This window comes from Drosophila mojavensis, unplaced genomic scaffold, assembly GCF_018153725.1.
Source record: "Drosophila mojavensis isolate 15081-1352.22 unplaced genomic scaffold, ASM1815372v1 contig_36, whole genome shotgun sequence".
Classification (NCBI taxonomy): domain Eukaryota; kingdom Metazoa; phylum Arthropoda; class Insecta; order Diptera; family Drosophilidae; genus Drosophila; species Drosophila mojavensis.
The window spans coordinates 22814106-22835788 of NW_025318858.1; the positions used below are offsets into that span (position 1 = coordinate 22814106).

Sequence of the window (21683 nt, forward strand, 5' to 3'; positions counted from 1 at the left end):
ACTCTTGAGTCAGCCACAGAAATCCAATTCTATAAATATGAAATATTTAATTGATAAAAACAATTGCCAAAAATGGAAACTGCAAGGAGGAAATAAAAACCATTCAAAATTAAATTAACCTTTTATAAGCTCACCTGATTTTCCAACGCAATCGAAATATACTTAGTACCTAAAAGTATGCAAAAAAATCAACACAAAAATGGAAAATCGCTTTTCAACGCAGTAGATGCAATAAAAAAACAAAACCAATATACTAATTCACTTTCGTGAATGAGTATAATTAAAGATATGATATTCTTTAGTAATTTAATTTATTTTTAATTATAGTTTTTTTTTTGTATATATTTTTATTAAATTTACTACATAATAAATACAACATTTCATTGAGCGTTGTTTTACGTTTTGTTTTAGTTGACCTAAAATACTAAAACATTGGCACATTTTTAGAGTTTTTCCATTTTTTTTTTCTACATGAAATTTCAATACTTGTACAGAATCATATAAAAAACTTTCAAATAGACACAGTTTTAGAGACATTAGCTTAAACAATTACAAAATTATACATATATATAGCTAAGAACAAATTAATTAAATTAAATATATATGCATTGCCTAAATGATAAACAAGCAAATCTCTCTCTTAACTGGATTACGTATAGCTAGAACAGCTGCTCAAGAATTTTACATGCAGTTGGCGTATTGTCCACAATGTCACTCATGAATACAAATAAATATGTTAGCACTTTGTTTATTATTAATTAATGTTTTATGCATATATCTACTCCTTGTTTTTTAGATTTTTTTGGTACATATTTTACCAGCAGCTGCCTAGCTTGGCGAAAAAAAAAAATTAATAGTTTTCTTAGCTTAAGCTGTAAGCAGCGGCGGGTTTTGTTTCAGTGGGAATCCGATTATGTTGTTGCTCCTTCTGGGCCTCATTCACATAGTCAACATTTGGGCGTATTCGCTCCACTGCTGACACTGCTCGTCTCCAGATGTTGCATCAACAGCTGCTGCAAGTCCGCACGCAGCGCCCGCTCCTCATTGATCTGCAGCTTGATCTGGGACATGTCCTGCTGCATCTGGCGTATGGCCGTCCACAGTTGCCGCAGAGTCGGTGTCATATCCTCATTCTCAAGGCCTGCTTCACGCGAATTGTGGAGTTGTCAAAAATTAAATATAAATAAACAAAGAGAATGGAAGAAAAGGCAATACTATGTTAGTGTTGTGTATCACTAGGCAAAAATCAATATAATGAGTGGCATTCTAGTGAATACTATGAATATTGGATATGTATCAAATAAGTGTAATGAATATATATATGTTTAATATGAATGTTGTGAGCATGTGATATGAGTACGATATATGTTTGAATAATCTAATTATATTATATGTATGAATTGAAATGTAATAAATTAATATTTTAAGTGTATCATATGACTGAAATGAAAAATATGTATTAGATACGCGTTATGAGTATATGATATAATTTAAGTGAGTACAATGAGAATAGTATATATGTAAATGTGAATATTATGAGTATATGATATATGCAAATGTGAATGTTGTGAGTATATGAAATGATCAAACTGAATATGATATGCTTTCAGTGTGTAGAATGAGTGTATGATATATGTAAGTGTATTATGAATATATGAGATATGTAAATGTAAATATTATGACTAAATGACATATAATGAGTATATGATTTGTTTCACGATTGTTCACTAATTTGTATGATAATAATAACTAACTTAATAGTGTACACGGTTCGTATGTGCGATGTTTTGTATATTGATGATATGTTCTGCATTTACGTATATGTATATTTATTTTCGTGTGTGTATGTGTGTAGCTGCTTAAACTGTGTTTTATTTTAATTTAATACCGGTCTACTCTTAACAAAAAAAAAAAAAAAAAAATTTTTTTTTAAATTATTATTGCTAACATGGATATGCTACACATATACATAAATTTATTTATTTTTAAGCTCAGCAATTTGGGACTCTTGAAGTGCAACACAGATTTAAACAAATAATTTTCAAGAATTTTGGGAATTAGCTACAGTGGAATTAACTAAAAGCTACAATTAAATAATTTTAAGGGATATATATATATCTATATTTGTGTTTGCTTATTAACAAATACCACACAGACACGAATACAAATACAAAATACAACGAAATTCTTGATAATATAAATGATTTTATTTAAATTTTACTCCTTTTTTGCTGTTTTATTTTTATTTATTTCTTAATTTCATTGAAATGTGTTTTTTTTTTTTACTCGAAATAGAAGTAAATTCAAATTTCAATACAATATAAACGTATAAACGAATTTATCATAATTAATATAGTTAGTTGGTAATTATATTTGGTTAGACAACGTTTCACAAAACACTTATAGCTTAAAGTTGATTTATATTTCCTTTCTCTTCTTCTTTATTTTTAATATAATGCACAACAACAAAGTATGTATTTTGATTTATTTGTAATATATTTGTGTTTATTTTGTTAGTTTCTAGTTATTGCCAAGTACTTGGACTAACACTTAAAGCATTTCAACTCATTTTTTGATTACACATTGCACATTCGTTTGATTATATGTATAAAATACCCTATAATTGTTGCTGGTTTTTTTTGCTATGCAGGTAACAAAGAACTTTCACTGGGCAGCTCCCCCTCCCATACTCCGAAAAGAAAAAAAAAGGAAATTGTCATTTGCTGCTAGTTTTAAACATTTAGAGCTACGTAAGCATAAGCTATGGCAAATCATGTATATCAAGTCACAAATATATATATGTATATATATATAAATACAGAGTATGTATAGTCTAGTATATAGTGTGGCATACAAAAACGCGGGTAAAAGCCTTGGACGGAAAATGTAAAGCATCGCTGATTTTCCACTCTCTTCTAGGATCAGGAACCAGCTGCAGTTGCACTTCAAGTACGAGTAACTAATGTGTGTGGGGCAAGTTCTCAACGGCACGCTAGTACAAAACATTTTACTCTACAACATCCAAACAAATTATTTTAGCTAGTCTTTTTTTGGCTGAGTCTTGTTTTTAGTTTTTTTCATCAATTATTTCTATTGCACCTAACTAGATTTAAGATCACTCAACTTACTTTTAGTATAAGATTAAAAAATGTATTAATACAAATATATATAGCTCTGACAACTACACATAGTTATGCTTAAGCAGATCTATGAAACATTTTTAAGCATTCAATACTTGAAATATTTAAAAAGATATTTGTATGACAAAAATTTGAAAATTAAAAAAATGCCGTTTAAAAAATATTTCTTGAAAATATTAAGCTTATTCTTGACAAAAAGGCGTGATCTAATATTTTTCTTGCATTGTAGTATTGAATGAATGCATTGATTGCAAAAAAAAAAAATATAATAATAAATATTACAGTATAATTTCTAAGAAAAATTACACTGAACAAAATATGTGAAAAAAAGAAAACAAAAAAGATATATATTTTTTTATAAAATAAAATTAATAGATATCTCTAATGTGTGTTTTTAAAATTTTAATTGACAGTATTTTAGAAATACTGCACAAATAAAATTCAAAAATGCTTCCTATATATTTACTAGTATTTTAAAAATACTTCTCAAATGAAAATGTTTACAGATCTGCTCAATGAATTCTATATATATTAATGAACTAGGCACACCGAAACTAGAGACACAGATAGCTCTGCCAGCCTCACTTAACTATATTTATTAAGTAGAATTCAAAAAATGTTTGTTTGTTTGTTCGTTTGTTGAGCAACAGCAAATTGAAATAAAAAGTAATCGAATTATTATAGAGCAGCCATAATAAAATACAACTGCTGAGCGGGCGAGCATTCAAAGCAAAGCGAGCAGCAGCAGTAGCAGCAGCAGCGCAGCGCAGCTGTTGTAGGTGGCAGCAATGAGTGCGTGTGAAGCTAAATGGGCGTGGTCGAGATGAGAAGGACATGCCACAACCGCAATTGAAGTACTACTCAGAGATGGTTGATCTTGCGCCACTGCTTCATCACAAAATTACCGCAACACCAGCTGCCCGATTGCCGTTTCGTTCCGTCCGCATTAAGTTCCATCTGCGTGGCACGCGCCTGGGTGGCGCCTCCGTTGCGCAGCAGCGCCGTGCAGCCATGCTCTCCCCGCTCCCCGTCACTCTCATCCGAACGCTCGCCACCCGCTGCCAGTTGGGGCGTGCTGCGTTGCAGCGTGCTGGTGCGCAATGCTCCGCCACAGTTCATCAAATATCCGCCCCCGAAGCCCGCATAGCGATGCGACGTGGAGGTCTCGAAGGAGCGATTCAGGCGTCGGTCGTAGAGACCGGGATGCACAGTGCCATCCGGATTTGGTTTCACAATGGTCGTATGACCGGAACCACGTTGATAGCTCTGCTGGGCCAGCAGCTTGGGCGACGGCTTGTTCTTGCGCGGCAGCAGCGGAGAGGTGCAAACGTTGTCGTAGCCCGAGCCGAAGCCGCTCTTCATCCGATTCAGGGATTTGCGTGTGGCACGCTCTTCCGACAGCGCACGCTGATAATCCTTAATGCCGGGCCCACCAGCTACCGCACCCGGTCCCGACAGTGAGTACCGTTGACCAGGTGTATTTAGGGAGGAGCCCACCGAACTCGAGTACAGATTGAAACTATTCGGACTTGCCTCACGCCAGATGAACGACGAGTTCAGACTGCCCGCCGAGTGTTGGCGGTTTTGTTGCAAATGCTGTTGCTGTTGTTGTTGTTGCTGTTGCTGTTGGTGGTGTTGTTGTTGATGCTGTTGTTGTTGCTGCTGTTGCTGTGGTGTTAGGTGCGGCGCATTTGCTACGAAAGGCAGCTGCGGATTGGAGGTCGAGAAGGTTTTGCTCGTTTTCAGTTTGCCGCCGCGTATGGGCAAACAGGGCGTCCACGGCTGCAAGGCTATATAGTTGAGGTATTTAGAGTTCGTTGGGCAGAGGCGCGTGAAAGACAAAGAGAGAAAATGAAGACATTTGAAGAACGAAAAAACGAGAAACAACAACCAACAACGACAACAAGAACAACAAAAAGCCAAAAAAAAAAAAGAGTTTATAAAATGAACACCAAACAAGACGAACAATACATTAAATGAAGCCTGGGTGGGCTGTGCGTGTAGAGAGGGGGAGAGAGTGTGTGTGTGCGTGTGTGCGTGGATGAACATTAAACCAAGACCAACTTTCATGAGGTAGACATAAGCAGGACAACAGTTGATAAAAGCGGGGGGCTTTTGAAACAAATGCAAACGAATGAATTGAGGAATACCCATAACCAAAATGAAGCTTAACAGAGGTAGCCCAACAAAACTGGACAGGAGAAATAAGGTCAGTGGAAACTCAAGATGACATTTGGATAAAATTCTATAGAGCGCAATTTGAAGATTATTTGAAACAATGATATAAGTTAATTATATAGGCTGAATGATTTTAATCTTTAATTTGTACGTTTCTTTTGAAGCAATAAATGTCACTGAATATATCCTGAATATGTCCCTATGTTTTTTGAATATTTTTAAAATTTTTATTTGTAAAATATCTTTTTTTTTTCTTGTGTATAATATATTTAGCAAAGATCAATTTCACTTCAGCTGCTCAGAAATTTTTTATAAAATATCATTGTTCAAAAATACTTCAACAAAATGCGCGAATTTTATACAGAAATTTGTAAACCTCAGTTATAATAATAATATAATGATAATGATAATTACGAATATGTTTGTTTTCCTTTTATAAATAAGCAATAATAATTGAAAATAAATTCAACCAAGTTTTACATAAATAATTGGTAAATTTAAACAAATATGCTAGGTATACTCTTTTTTTTTTTTATTATGTTTGTATATATATGTATAAAAGAGACCAAAACACAATAACATATATGTAGGTATACATACATATATATACACATATGTATACATATATACATATACATATATATTAATATATCTGTTGAATACTTCATTAAATCCAATTGAATGAGCACTAACTGCCAGATTTCTTAACAATTACAAAACTCATAAAAGTTAACAAACGAAAATATAATTTAAAGTATTCAGGTGTTACAGTTTAATTGCTTGGTGCCTAAATCAAATATTTATATTAAAGGTCCAATTGTTAAAATAAAAATATAAGTTAAGCAATTACGCATTATTCATGGTATTTATGACAGTTTTAATTAGATAGCTCTAAAATTATAATTTTTGTTTTTTTCTTTTGTTAAACAATTATATTTTTTGGTTTTATATTATTATTATTATTTTTTTGCTTATAAACTAATACAATTTTGGTAAAAATTATTTTTTCATTATTAATTTTTTTATATATATATATATATATATATATTTTTTTTTTTTTTTTTGTGAAACGTTAAAAATGAAACCAAACCAACAAATGTAATAATAAAAATTTTCAAATTGTGTATGTTTTTGGTATTTTTTTTTTTTAGCAGCTTTGTACAATTAAGTGTGTGCGTGTTTTCTGTGTGTGTTTTCATGTGTATGTGTATGTAAGGTAAGCATTTTATTTGGCTACAAAACTTTCTTAATGATTGGAGGGGAAAAAACTTAAAAAGAAAAAAAACTTGAGCACAAGTGCGAAAATATAAGACACACAGAAATATTTATTGAAAACGCTTTCATCTAGATAAAGCACATAGGAGATCGGCGGTACTTACCCGAGTGTATGGTGTTCCGGGCGCAGTTCTGATAGGCGGCGCAATAGCCCTCAAAGACGCGCAGCACTAAGGCATCCTCCTCGAATGTGGGCTGATTCTTGCGACCGCTACAATAGCTGGCCAAGGCGTTGTTGGAGCTGCCCGAACCAGAACCGGCACCGGAGCCGGAGCCGGAATTGGAGCCGCTGATTGTGTTTAACAAACTTGGCCGTAAGGGCGGCGTCGGACGCAAACAGGTGATGGTCCAGTTAGCTGGAAGAATAGAGGAGTAATATATCAGTTATATAGGTGACGAATAAAAGGCTAGTTTTGGCGTGAAAGCTGTGTGGGTTGAGCCGTAGAGCTAAACAATTTCAGTGTTAGATTCTTAGTAGCTAGATTTTATTTTAAGCTAAGATTGTTTAATAGCTAGATTTGGTTTAAAGTTAGCCAGTCGGGTAGCACCAACTGTAAACTTACCCTTTGTGCTTCCTTTCTTTGCGTTTGGCGCCGCCGTTGCCACTGCCGCTGCTGCTGCTGCCGCTGCCGCTGCTTGGATGGCCGCCTGGTTTGATTCCGTGGCCGCTGCTGTCTTGCTGCTTGGTGTCGGGGCTAAATTTGATTTGTGGTTTAGCTGCCCCAGATGACTTGGTAGACTTGGTGGTTGTGGTGGATGCAGATGATGTTGTGGAGGCTGAGTGTGCGTGTATTGGTTGTAGCTCAGATGATGATTGAAGGAGAGGCTCCGTTTGTGTTGTGACATCGCTGTGGCTGCTGCCGATGCTCCCGCCGAGCCCGCCAGCTGCTGCTGGCTGTTGCTGTTGCTGTTGACGCTGCTGCTGTTGTTGTTGTTGTTGATATTGATGTTGTTGCAGCTGTTGTTGCTGATGCTGCTGGGCGTCGGATTGCGACTGCCGGGCGGCAGCAACAGGCTGTGCGTCGATGGCGGAGACATCTGAAATAAAGCCAGAAAGAAAACAGTTTATTACAATTCTTAGTTAAGCCTAAAGTGATATATGGGACCTGGGTTAGTTCTGATTAAGGAATACTTGGCAACTGACAGCAACAGCGGCAGCAGCAGCAGCAACAATTGCTATAAACATCAACAACAACAATAACAACAACAACAGGCCGCAATCCTTTGGGCAGCTAGCGAGCAAAGCGCAGCAAGCAAATCAAATCGAATGAGTTTGTTTCGTTTCTTAATTCATTTGATCAATTTCAAAATGTATATTTTCTTTTTGTGTTGCTGGAGCGTTAGATAAATGTTTTGTAAATCGTTTCTTTTTTTTTCAAATCAAATTCGAACTTTTTCTGGTGTTTGCGTTTTGGGTTAGTGGGCGCAACGTTGCAATGTGGATGATTGGATGCGATAAGGTATTGAAGAAAAAGTTCATTGGAGCACGCCGAATAAATCAAGAATTACATTATTAGAGAGTTTCTCCTTTCTGTAGTTCTAGTTCTAATCTGTCCTCAATTATTTGGAGATTCGAAAAAACCTAGTTCCAGATTTGTTCATTTGAACTAGTTCCGACCATGAGCATAATTGGTTGTACCGCAAAATAGATAATATTTAAATTAACTCTTGATATGTGCTACCTGCAATTAAATATTGTTCACTTGATCTAGTTCAATTACCCAATTTAAAAGAGTATAAAAAAAAATAAAAAATTAATCCTCAATTTATAATTGAACCAGCTGAGTTTAAAAAGTATTTTCATTTCACATCGAATCATATTTTGGAGCACCTTTTGAAACTAGGTAAACAGATCAATAAATTCTTCAAATAACCCTAAATTAGTTCCAATCAAAAAGGTTCGAACAATCAATCATTAACGATATGAAGCGGTTAGTCAAATGCATGTTTGGATGACTGAATGTTTCAACTGAGTAGAAGAAAGCAATTTCGTTCAAATGAACTAAAAGTGATTCAGAAAATAGTTTTGTTTTGGGTGTGCTGCATTTGCCAAATTGAATGCTTGAATTAGAAGATGATGATGTGATTGGAAACGTGAGCAAAACGAATTTACAAAACAATCAAACGGAACACGTGCACGTGAAACAAACGTGCGCCATGCCACATGCCACCTGGAATTGTGGTAGATACAGTCATATGTATATATAGTATATTTATATGTATGCATCTATTCCAGGCGACATGGCCGGCGTCTCACTTCGTTTTGGCTTGCCTTCTTCGGTTGCTAAAGCTACGCGTGCCGCACAAATCGGACAATCGAGCGACAACGAATACGACGGCTGTGCCGCAGCGAAGGCTTCTCGTCGTCGCTGCGTTCCAGACGGATTGAGATCCATATCCTCGCTGCACACCGGACAATTGGAGCAGATCGAGGCGGTTGTGGTGGTTGTATTGGTGGTGCCAGTGCTGCTGCCTGCATATTCGCCACAATTGTGACAGAGCGCACAGTAAATGGCGCCCTCGCTGAATCCGCTCGCTCCCAGCGAGCAATAGCAGCTGGAGCACACGGAGTTGGTCGAGCAATTGGAATCCTTGCTGTCGCTGGCCGTCACCGAGGGCAAACGCTTGTTATAGGCGCTCGCTATGCCGCGCAACACCTCCGGCGGCAGTCGCTCCTTCTTCCACCAGTGCGCATACATGCCGGATCGAAAGGTGGGCCGTGGCTCCCTGTGGAGCTGATCCGCGGAGCAGCTGTCGCTAAATTGGAGACCATTTGATGTGGCTGTGGGCATGGCTTCATCCATGGAGCTGGAGGCCAGAAAAATACTTTTTGTATTGATTTGGAATTGGGCACTGGATTGAGTGGTCGGCGTGGTAGGTGATTCCAGTTTCGGCTCAGAGTCCGTCGACTTCGGCTCATGCTGCGACTCCTCCTTCGCCTCGTCCTGCGTTTGCTCGGGCGTCAAGAACTTTTCACGAAACATTCCGCACACATCAAAGCGCTGCTCCGGCTCCACATTGTCGAGCACATCCGTGCCGCAGCACTCTGCATTGGGTGGATCCGGTGAGGCTATCGTGCAGCTGCCTGCCATGCCGCTATCACTGGAACGCGGACTGGGACACTGCGAACTCTCACAGCATCGGCATTTGCACTGGCTGTGCTGTGCCGGCTGCTGATCCCGTCGTGCAGCACCCGGCGGTGCCTGTGGCGGTGGAGGCGGCGCAGCCGAACGATTGTTCATCTGCAAGAATTGATAGCTGATGCAGCGTCTAATGGAATCCCGTTTGCTTTCCGGCCGATTAGCCTCTATGCACAGCTCGTTGCTTGAGTTCCTGCGCACAGCGGACGGCTCACTACGTGGATTACCCGTGCTGGGGCTGTCGCTCTTATGTGATGCCCGCTGCTCCACCGCCTGGTCGTAGTTATACAACAGCTCAGCCTGCAGCTGATCGGGGGCAGCTAGACATGCAGCTGGCAAATCCATCGTGCTGGAGTGCACGCACTCGTCCTCCTCGTTGAGCAGCTGAGCATCCACACTTTGGTTCTGCTGCTGCTGCTGGCGCTCCCGCCATGTGGGCACATAGACCTCTGTGTCGGCGCAACGATTGAATCGATTGCCCACAAAAATACTGGGCATGCTGTGCCGCTCGGTGGGCGAGGCGGACAGCTGTGTGGCAGCGGGCAGTGGCTTCGCCTTCTCTGGGCTGAGATCATCATGAATGCTGGCCAGATTTTCGCATGCCATAAAAGCGCCGCCCAGGCGAGCTCCATACAAGGAGCTCGCATCGGAGCTCTGCTGCTTTAGTGTAGAGGGCTGCGAAAGCTGCTCGACTGCCTGATCCACCTCCACCGGCACCTCCAGCTCTTCCACTTCTTCTTCCACGCAGTTGGTTATGCTGGAGCCACCCAAATTGATGGTAGCCGTTGAGGTGTGCACACTGGAGTTGCGCTCAGTCGATTTGCGAGAGAGCGCCCGCAACGCCTTGGAACCAATAACAAGCGACTCCTTCTTTAGCTCGTGCTGCACTTGCAGCTCCTCCGTATCGAGGGAATCCACTTTGATTAAATTTATGGATGAGGTGTGGCGCTGCCCGTGCTTCACAAATGTGCCCGTGGAATTGCATGTGGACTCCAGAGGCCTGTGCTGATAGAAGCGCACATACTCAAACGGATCCGAATCACAGCTGCGCAAACATTCATTATCATATTCATCGTCATAGCTCTCCGAGTCGGTGGGCAGCTCAATGGCATTCTGACGCTCCAGCTCCGACTGTGACTGCGAAGACACTGTTGACTCCTGCCTATTCGCATTGATATCCTTGAGCAGCTTGGCGGCTTTATGACAGCGCTTCTTGCGCAAGGCAATTCGCTTGAGATCGATGCTCTGCCTCGCCTGCGGATACAGCAGCATCTTAACAATCGCGCTGCGCAGGCGTCCCGCCTTGACGAGCCGTGCGAAATGCGCACTGAGATTGGCATACGGCGCCGTTGGTGGGTAACTATTGGGCGGCAAGGTGAGACGCAGTGGGGCTGACTGCTGCAGCGGCTGACTGTAGTAGGCGCACAGCGAGAAACGTGTGCAATAGCCGCGCGCATCCAGATGCTGATTGAGCTGCTCAGTTGCCAAGGCACAAAGATGTGGAATAGTAATGAAAGCTACTAAATGTACTATGTTAAGCAACGTTTTCAAATGGGTGTGGCAAAAGCTCTTCTTCTTCAAATCGGATTGACAATTCTTGTTTAACACTCTTTACTTTATTTATACTCATTTTACATTTGCCGGCCCATATGAAAAGTTCTCTTTAAAGAAAACTAAAATACTCTGTACTTACGTGCGAAGCATTCAGCTGCTGACCGCCCAGCGAGGAGTTGCTTAGGTTGCTCAGCTGACGCTTGATGCCCATGGGCAGACTGGGATTGTTGGCATTGAGCAGCTCGACCCACTTGTTGGCCTCGTTGGGTCCCTGGCAGACGGCCACAATGCGATCGATGAGCGAACTGCTTATCTCAAAGGCATTCTTAATGACATCCGTGTCCTCCAGGCGGTTCACAACGATGCCCGTCAATGGCAATTTACCCTAAACGAAATAATATTATTAATTTATGCATATTCTGTACAGGTCCAGGACTCACCTCATAGATAAAGGCGCTCATGCGCTGGCTAACGCTCAGTATGAGCAGCGTTTGGGGAAATAGCACAAAGTAGCGATCGCGGTGATCCGGACCCACAGCCACGCTGCCCATGTGTATGATGTCGCCCAGCGTGCTCAGCTCCTGACCCTGCCAGTTGCGCACCGGCCCCGTCAACACCTGCAGCTCGAGCTCCTTCTGGCGGCGCGTAGCCGAGCAGGTGGCCGCAATGTCCTTGTAGACAGCCACGCTTCGCTGTGTATCGCCACGGTCCGGATGGCTGCTCTCCATGTGACGCTCCAGCTCCTGCAGCATAGCCGAATACTTGTCCAGGCGGCGAAAAGGCTTCGACAGCCCCGTAGTTAGGACTAGCAGACCCGGCGAGGAAGCGCCCTGCCGCTCCATATACTTCTCCAGCTCATCCCTGTGAATAAATAAATTGGATAGATCAACTTAAGTTGAGCCTTAAATCGTATAGAATCCCTACTCACTTATACTTATCCAATATAACTATGGCCTTGGGATGTGCGGCACAGTAGGCTTGATGCACTTTTTTCATAAGCGGCGCACTGGTTAGAAATAGTTTGCCCACGCGCTCGTTGCACTCCTCAATCTGTGTGAGCAGATCCTCGTGCGTCTTCACCACCTCCACAAAGTTGCACATTAGCTGCGCATACTCATCCTGACTGAGTCTGTAGGGGAGAGTGGAAGCAATCAGTTTTGATTTCAGTTGTGAACAGTTGCATTGACTTACATTTGCGTCTGCTGCATGGGTTCGAGGAAATTCTCGAGCAATCCTTGCAGCTCTGCGACATGTGCTCGTTCCGAATCGAGCAGATCCTTGAGCACCACGGAACGGTATTCTTGTATTTCCTCGGGCGGTCGTATGGTCTCAGCCAGCGGCAACGGAGCCTTGTACTCGATCACATAATTGCTGGGAAACCAGCCAGTCTTATCATTCAGTGTGCCCTCCCACCAGCCGCCGTCCTCGCGCTGTGTCACCGTGATTAGGTCACCCTTCTTGAAGCACAGCTCATCGTTGTTGCTGCCCATAAACGAATATTCGGCTCTCACAATCAATGGTTGCTCCATTTCGCTTGCAGCTCCAGCCAGATCCGTTCCAAAATCCTGCTCTCAAATTTCCGTCAGCTGAAATAGAAGACGATGAAATTGTTGAAAACTTCACATTTTGAATGGTTATAGTTAACACTTATGATATATTTCTTGAAAGTTAAATTTTGTTCCAAATTAAATTTAAAATTAAATTGTTTAAAAAAATATATGTTTTATCTTTTTATTATTATTGGCTGATAAAGTAATATGAGAAAATATTATTGATGATAAAGTAATATGAGAAAATATTATTGATGAGTTTCATTCACTGCAGTCTGGGTCTGGCGTTAACTAATTTTCTAAATATTCAAAACCAAACTTAAAATTCACAATACTTTTGGAATGAGCCTCGTAAACAGCGTATCATTTAAAGGATTCTTCAAATGTCATATAAAGCATTCCAAAGAAAATTGATAAATCCGTTGTTTTTAGTCCCAATAAGAGCCAAACACATTTTATACTCGAAAAGATCATTGTCAATGTTTGTTGAACTTGAAAAATCAGCGTGTGTGCACATCATGAATTTGTTCAATGAACATTTTTCTGAAGAGTCGTCACATATATCTATCAATTATCTATACTATGTATATACTATATACAATATATATAAAAATATATGCTGCTTTACGACACCCACGCGAATGCGTTCTTCAATCCATTTCGTTTTTAGCGCTCACAAATTATTATTATGGCCGAAAGGCGCTTCGGAAAATAACATCTGTTGTCTTCACAGGCTAAAAGATCTCGTGTGAAAAAAAATGCTTTCTTGACATTTTTGTGCAATCTGGAAAACTCGTGAAAACGTTGGGAACGATCGATGGCCAAGGCCGGGAAATTATGATTACAAAATGTCGAATTACAAAACAGCTGTAAAGAATTGAATGAAATATTGTTTTGTTTAAAAACTGTACATAAATCATACGACCATGTCTTGGGTATCTCAAAGAGAAAAGAAATTTACGACCGCACTTTTTACGATATGTTCGAAATTAACTCGAGCATCGTACACAAGATGCTAAAATTTTAATGGCCATGAAAAAGTATTGAGTTATAAAAACACAATATGTTTAAGATAAACATGATTTCCTCATATGGCTTATTTTGATTGTAAGCTAATACGCGGCAATAACAACAGATTTATATGTTTTATAGATTTTATGTCAGGGTTTCAATTAAATTGTTTCGAATTTGTGCCTTTTTCTGTGTTCTGAATAATTATGGGATGTGAAATCAATTTTGATCATTAAATAATATGAATGAATGTTTTTGAAGCTCAGTAGGAATGTTGTATATACATAAATGAAATTGATTTATCTGACGTTAAGTTACACGGGGCTCTATCAATAGAACAAATGAGTTGCATTGATCTGCCTAAAAATATATATTTTTCTGCATTTTTATTAATGAGTCTGGGTTAATCTAGAATAATTCATCTGACTAAAAAATCTTTTGATAACATTTATTAATCGACCTAATACTTTTTTATTTCACCTATAAGACTTTTGTTAAGGCTCATCGATCTACCCAAAAGCCATATGGTTTCATATTGATATTAAGTTTTATTTATTTATATAATTTATATTAAAATGTCTTTATATCAAACTTGTAAAACACAATATGTATAGAAACTTCTGGATGATATGTTTTTGTATATATTTCTGAAGTTTGCCACCAGAATATTCGACATTCTCTTTAAATGTTACCTATACATCATAAACAATCCAAAAAATAAAATAAACAAATGAAACTAAATGTTTATAAAAAATATATGTGGGTTGAGCAAAACTAAGTCTTCGTTAAATTTACGATTAAATGTTGGCTTTCTTGTGCTAGTTTTATTATATGTCCTACAAATACCGAATCACGTATGCTCTACATCTATCCAGATTAATCAAATAATTTTCATTTTATTATTGCCACAATGAATAACCGCAAAAATATGAAAGAAAAACATGTTTTTTCTTTCAGTATTTTTTCCTGTATTTTGATCATTAAGTTTTTCGCATCCAAAAATAACAGCGTAACGAAAATATATAAATCTTAATGTGCCGACTTGTTCCATATGCCAATGGAAATCAGGCGATATCTGCTGTACTCATAAGTATGTGTACATATATATATATATATATATATACAGATAGATAAATATGCACAGAAATAGTGGCCCAGACACTTGCCAAAAGAAACACACACAAAATTATTCCATTACAGGTTTTAATAAAAAGTGTTTCATAGACTTCTTGAAGAGAATTTCTAGCCTATTTGTTGATGCTTGTTGCTGAGAGACGATAATCTAATCGACAAGGTCGTCTTTTTAGAGAATTTTTTTGGATTTGTCATTTTTTACACAAACACACACAGACACGCACATTTCTATGCACTTGTATTTGGCATATATATATATTAATATAGATGTATGTAGCTCTTCCATATGCCCGCTCAACCATCAATTGTTGCACGATTCTTTCGCCGCTTCTCGCTTTTGACTGCACCGCACGCGCTCATCGCTTCCACAAAACTGCGATGGCGGCATTTGGCGACAGCCACGGCCCACAAAATCCGTAAAAATGGCAACCCGAAATTTTTCACGGCTTTGCTCGTGTGCCGACCACAGTGCTGCTAGCTTGAATCTAGCTTTTTTAATTTAATTTTTTGTTTTTTAATGGCTAAAAAAACATAGCCGGTTAATTTCTTTTTTGTTTCTTAGATAAATGAATATAAAAAAAATTGTTTAATAAAATAAATATAATAACATATTTTTTCATTGACCCATCTCATTTGTATTTTCTTCATAGAAATTTTTGTTGTTAAGTTTTAGTTTTAGCTCGTTCTTTATTCTAGCCTTTTTTCAAAATTTACCAACACTGAATGTCGCATATACAATGTGTGAGTGTTGTTCTCTCACAATATCTCGCCTTCTCTCGCGCTTTTAATGATCGCACAGCTAAATACTTAACATTCTCAAAAGATATACACCAGTGCATATAGCTCAATATCTATATAGTCTATAGTCTTTTTGGCCGGATACAGCGCATATTCTCATGAAAAACACAGAAAAGATGACAAACCGTGAGGCAATCAAAAACTGAAAAATCCGAATGAGCATCAGGTATTGGGGAATGCAAATCAAAGAAGAAGATAAAAGAGGTATAGCTAAACGGGGCGTTCAATGTGACAATTTTCCTTTTCATTGAGAAATATTGTCATGTTTTTTTTATTTATTCATCTTTTGTTTTGAAAAAATCCATAAAAAAAAAAAAAAAAAAAAAAAACATTTTGGTTAAATCACAAACAAGATGGCTAAAGCAGTTGGCAGTTGGCTGGGAAAATGCGTCATATCTATGAAAAATTTTAGTTAATCGTTTTAGAACATGAAGACGACAAAAAATAAAAAACAAAATAAAAAAAATAAAAAAAGAAAATAATTGGAAATATTTATGGGACTTTTTTTTAACGGAAATTCACCTGCTCCTATCAGTTTTGTGTATATTGTTTGTGTGCATGATTCGAATTCTAAAGTGGGATCACTGACCAACGTATGGGAGAGCAATAAACTAATGTTGATATGGTATAATATTCATCATTGATTAGATAACTGATGGAACATACAGTTTTAGATTATATTATATTAAGATATTAATAATAATTAATATTTAATATGGGAATTCTTTGGAATAAAACAATGAATATATACTGTTTATGCCAATTATTTTAGAAAATATTTAAGCCACAGATGATTGCAAGTTTATTTAAATTTTAACAACGGATTCCAAATCATAATTCAACTTAAAATTCGTATGCCATCAAGTGTTTTATGGAGAATACATTTCATTGCCTGCATCACTATTGATCTCTTCAGCCCACACGGACTATAAAAACAACAATAAATCAGAGCATAGACTAACCCTGAAATAGCATAACGTCCATGGCCGGGAAAACAATCAGCAAACAAAAAAGAATTATAAATATATAAATTTCCGTAGGTTGAGCATATTGCAGCGCTCATCAATGTGGATGGCCGCCAGCGACAGTCAAAGTGATGCAAGCAGAGGTCATGCCCGATGCGCACACAAAGAGATGCCGTCGTCGCAGTCGACGTCGCCGCATACCAAACAAAATTTTAATTAATTCATTAAACTTGCACATGGCGCCGACTGAGATGGCAACATCAGTTGCAGTCGCAGTGGCAGCCACAGCCACAGCCAGCAACAACAACAAGTTGCAGGAGGCGTCATTGAGTGCAATCAAAGCGACAAGAAGTGCAGCAACAAGAAGAGAAGAATACCAATTACAGACTAGCAGACACCCTGGAGAAAGGTAGTAGAAAAGTAGTGGTATGGTTGGTGCAGATATGTTGAAATGCGACCAAAGACTTACATCAAATATTTATAAAGTATATGACTACTAAGTACTAAGTGAATAGATTATATAGATCACTAACTGATATTACCATTTATCGATTAAAGATGGCTACTTAAGACTTTACAGATGCACTCTGTATAACGAATATAATCAATATAGATAGAGTAGACTCCATATACTCTCTATCATTGCTCTGATATCTTTCCACTGATAAGTTAGCATACTACAGACTTAAGTATATCAAATCGAGGCTGGTGTGGCTTAAAAATACCTTACATATAACTTAAACGGTGTTATCTTCGGAGCGATAGCGAGCGAGATTGAAGGGTTCACAAACATGACATGACAAAAAAAAAAAAAAAAACAAATATATAAATATATATATATATGTATTTATCGCTTTACTAACTTGCTAATAATAATTTTGATAAACTTATAAAAGCTAAAGATCTATGTAAAGCCGAACTAAGGGTATTTCACAGTCCTTATCAGCTATCTTTAATATTATTATAAACAAATTTTTTAGCCTAAGCGATACATTTAGCTTTTTAAATCAGTATGAGATGTTTATCTGCCGCGAAACAATATTATTGCAGGGTATACATATTTCATAGTATAGCAAATCATTATAATGATGCAAACGGTGATGATGATGATGATGAGGATGATTTGTGAAAAACAACTTCCGGAAGTGCGCAATTTGATGAGGGAAATTCACAAAGCACTCTTTCTATTTTTCTTTTCATTTCCACTCGGGCGACAGAACAGATCAAAAAAGCTGCGAAAAACTGAGAAAGCCCCAACAACACGACAAATTGTAAACAAAAACAAAAACTAATTTTGGATCGGGTGTGAAAGAATTGGCAATTGAAGCACCTACTATACTATCGATGTAAGATTTGTATACAGTAAAACTAAGAAAACACATCACAAAGTCAGAAAGAAAAACACAAATGGAAAACACAAAGGAAACACACAAACCAAACGAATGCAGTTCGACAGCCAGTAAAATCTTGTCACGTCTGGTTCTCGAGTCGACAATGTCGATTGCAGAGATTTAGATTTCGGACTACTTGCGATTGAGAGAGGGAGAGCGCTAGTGCGGAAGAGATAGATAGAGTGTGTGTGATCGAGAAATATATGGGCATAATATAATTTGATTGCATCTCTATTTATATACATACGTCAGACTTCCAATCAAGACGCCCCCCATTTGTCGAGAGTTTCAAGTTGTGGGTAGGAAGTTCATATTCTTTCGTGCTTTATTTTAATGTTCTCATCTCTAGTGCTCTTTCTTCTCTCTGCGTGAGTGTGACTGTGTATGTGGGTGTGGGTGTGAGGCGTGCAGTTCATAATTTGTTCAAAACAAAATATCGAATTGCTAACTGAATGTGGCATATTTTGTATCGTTTCGACCAAAAATGAGGTCAACAGCGAAAAGCAAAAACTAAAGTGAAGAAATGAAAATTCGTCGAATATTAAATGCCCTAGTAAAATGAGAAATAAATGCTATCTAATCTTAGATGAAATGAATATATCTTTCATTGAAAACTATAAAGCAAATGAATCTTTATGGCATTAAGGAATGACGAGCTGATATCAAGATATACATTATATATATGATCAAGAATTGTTTCTGGTGCATCCGACTAACGGTTACATCTATTTCCGAAAAAACATTATAGCCTCAATTACTTCAACAGATTTAGAGTACAGAAATGCCAAATATTTTATTTTTGTGTTTTGTTAGGAGGGAAATATTCATGAATCGCTTTCATTAATGTCCAAAAATAACATGCGAAAACTGAATCGGAATGCCGCGGACAATGCACAACATTTATGAAACAATTCTAGGCAATGGAAACAACTCAAAAACTGGGACAAGAAAAGAATATATATGTATATGTATAAAGGGAGTCAATGACTCATATTGAAACGAAATCATTTAAAATATATATGATTCAGTTTTAACGTCAAATATAATAAACATAATATATATATTAAATATAATATATTTCCATTTTGCTATGTATTTAAAATATATTAATTTTTCTTTAAAAAAGAATAACATTTAAGCATTTTAAAAAAAGTCAACAATCAAATACTGAGCGACAAGTCAGGCAGAAATAAAATAATAAGAGAAATGCATTACTATTTTTAAAATAAGCCGGCATAGCGCGTGCATTGAACATTTTTATAAATTAAGAAAAAGTTTTAATCTATTTTATATATTTTATAGATATATTTTCAATTCATGTTGATTGCCTTTGCCTTTGGCTTTGCATAATTTAAAGCAAACTCTTTAAGCTTGTCGAAGCACTAGAAAATACAGGAAGCTGACATATCTCATATATTTTGTTGGCCGCCCGACTCTTGCCTCATTGCCCAAATCCTTGGTCCCAAGGTGAATAATATACAAAAACTGGCGAAATTGTTCGTCTTCTTTTTTAGTGAACGTGCACATTTTCTGCTTTTGGCAACAGTTCAAATTTGTTCGCTAGGGAATTGGAATTGGAATTGGGTTTAGGTTTGGGCTTGGCATTAGGGCTAGAGTGTGGGCTGGCAACGTGCCGTATCGTATGCTTTGTGGCCACTGCAGTGGAGTCCTAAAGGACTTCTTTGTGGTGTCATCCGCCCAGCACAAACAAACAAGACATCTCGTACTCGAAGAAAGCCTGCCAGCCTGGTTGCCTGCTTTATGTCTGTCTGGCTGCTATTGACCCTATGGATTATGTACAGCCTAAGTGGTGGGCACTTCAACCTCTTGCGGAGTGCAACCAACTTCAGCTTGGCAATAAATAACATTTGCTAGAAGGAAAGTGAGGCGGAAAATGTGTTGAAAATGCTTTTTGCTGCGGCTACTTCTTATTCTAAACTGAGCTGCAGTCGAACAGTGCAGACAATGCAGCGCCAAGCTGCAAATACCCAGAGGGAAACGCCTTGTTGAGTAAGCTTGAAGTAATATGATTGGAATTTACTGCAAGTGTAAATCCTATATGTATATTGTATATAGCTACAGCCCTACATCCACTTAATACCTTAGCTGACAAATTTTTATTGTAAGACTCAACCCTCATCAAGGTTTTCAATGTACATGACTTATTGTGTGAAATTTCACTATGTTTGTCACGCCATCTAGTGCAGCTGGGTTTCTTTCTAAAGCTGTGCTTCAATTGCAAGCGAGCGTGCAAGAAATACGCCAAACACCCAGAAAGAATTTCAAAGCTAGCTAAATAAATGAATATACAAATAGAATTTACTGCAATTTAGCACCTACTTCTAAATTGAAAAAAAAAAACCTGCATTTTTTATACATTTTTATTCTTATTACGACATTCGCATTGTTCATCACGTCCTTCAAAATGCCGCCTGACTTCTACTGTGAAATTTCACTACGCCTAGCATGTAATCAAGTGCAGCTGGGTTTTCTCATAGAGATGAGCTTCAATTGCAGGCGCGCGTCGATGCTTGTGTTTGTGCTTGTGTGACGCATCCAAATGCATGGAATGGGTGATGCCACTGAACTTTGCCTATGCACTAGAGTAGAGCATTGCCACCTTTATGAGTCAGCTTCCATGCACGCCTAGATCTATGCAGGTCTGTTGTTCATTCGCTGATTTATTTATAAAAACTAAACTTATACTTGTTGTTATGCTTACCTTTACCTTTGTTACGTTTTAACAAACATTTGTTGCGCCTCTGCTGCTTGTCGTCGTTCGTTGTATGTAATCGTTGTTGTTGTTGTTGCTGTCTCGCTTGTCGTTTTTTGCACGCACAAAATAGACGGATGAGTAATGAGGTGAAGCCCTCGTTCCCTTTTTACTGCTTGCTGCCTCCCACCTTTTTGGCAATTTTTTTTTTTTTTTTACTTTTAACTAACGCGGCTGCTGATGTCGCCGCCGGAGCGCATTTGCCTAGGCACGCGCATAAATATGACTAAAACACGCGCTTTCACTCAATATACACATATGTAAATACATACAAATACATATGTATATATAGTATATATATATATAATACACAAAATGCCTTTTTGGTTTGGCCAAGAGAATTTCTATTTCTGGGTCTCAGCAGACTAGAAAAACACACACGGCCATACAAGTGTTGCAAGTGTCGCGTAACTACCGCTGCTGCCGCAAGATAAACGCTCTGATATTCTTAACCCGATATTAGTTCGTTTTTTGTTGCAGCTGAATTTGTTTTAAAATTACACTTTTTACTTGACTAAACTAAAATATGCAATAATTTTCGACAGCAGCGACTAAACATAAATAAACAGCAGTGTGACTGCAAGTGCAAAACAAGAAAATACCGAGCACGATACTTCGTATCGAAATACTTGCGCAATTAATCGATAGAAAATATTTAAAGTGAAATGAGTAATTTAATAATTGCAATATCTACTAGCTACCTGCCATTAAATTTATTGTAAAATATTTTCTTTTTAAACACGGCTTTTGAATTAAAAACTCACTTTCCTAAAT

The 21683-nt window shown here is 37.9% G+C and overlaps 1 protein-coding gene across 5 annotated transcripts; it reads right to left on the bottom strand.

Annotated features, from left to right (window-relative positions):
* Window positions 1–342: 342 nt before the first annotated feature.
* LOC6577559 (rho guanine nucleotide exchange factor 7) lies at window positions 343–21506 on the bottom strand. 5 transcript variants are annotated; one of them, XM_044008917.1, is made up of 9 exons: window positions 20859–21501; window positions 12479–12873; window positions 12216–12416; window positions 11728–12148; window positions 11427–11672; window positions 7157–7631; window positions 6698–6949; window positions 4046–4930; window positions 343–1141 (listed from the first exon to the last, which is right to left on the bottom strand). In XM_044008917.1, exons 2-9 carry the CDS (start codon window positions 12814–12816, stop codon window positions 948–950), a joined length of 3012 nt encoding a protein of 1003 aa, XP_043864852.1. In that variant the 5' UTR covers window positions 12817–12873; window positions 20859–21501; the 3' UTR covers window positions 343–947. The 5 variants fall into 5 exon arrangements, with proteins under 5 accessions (XP_043864852.1, XP_043864853.1, XP_043864850.1 ...); XM_044008918.1 differs by lacking the exon at window positions 4046–4930 and having other exon boundaries at window positions 20859–21498; XM_044008915.1 differs by lacking the exons at window positions 343–1141; window positions 4046–4930 and adding an exon at window positions 8866–11206 and having other exon boundaries at window positions 6857–6949; window positions 20865–21506.
* Window positions 21507–21683: the final 177 nt, after the last annotated feature.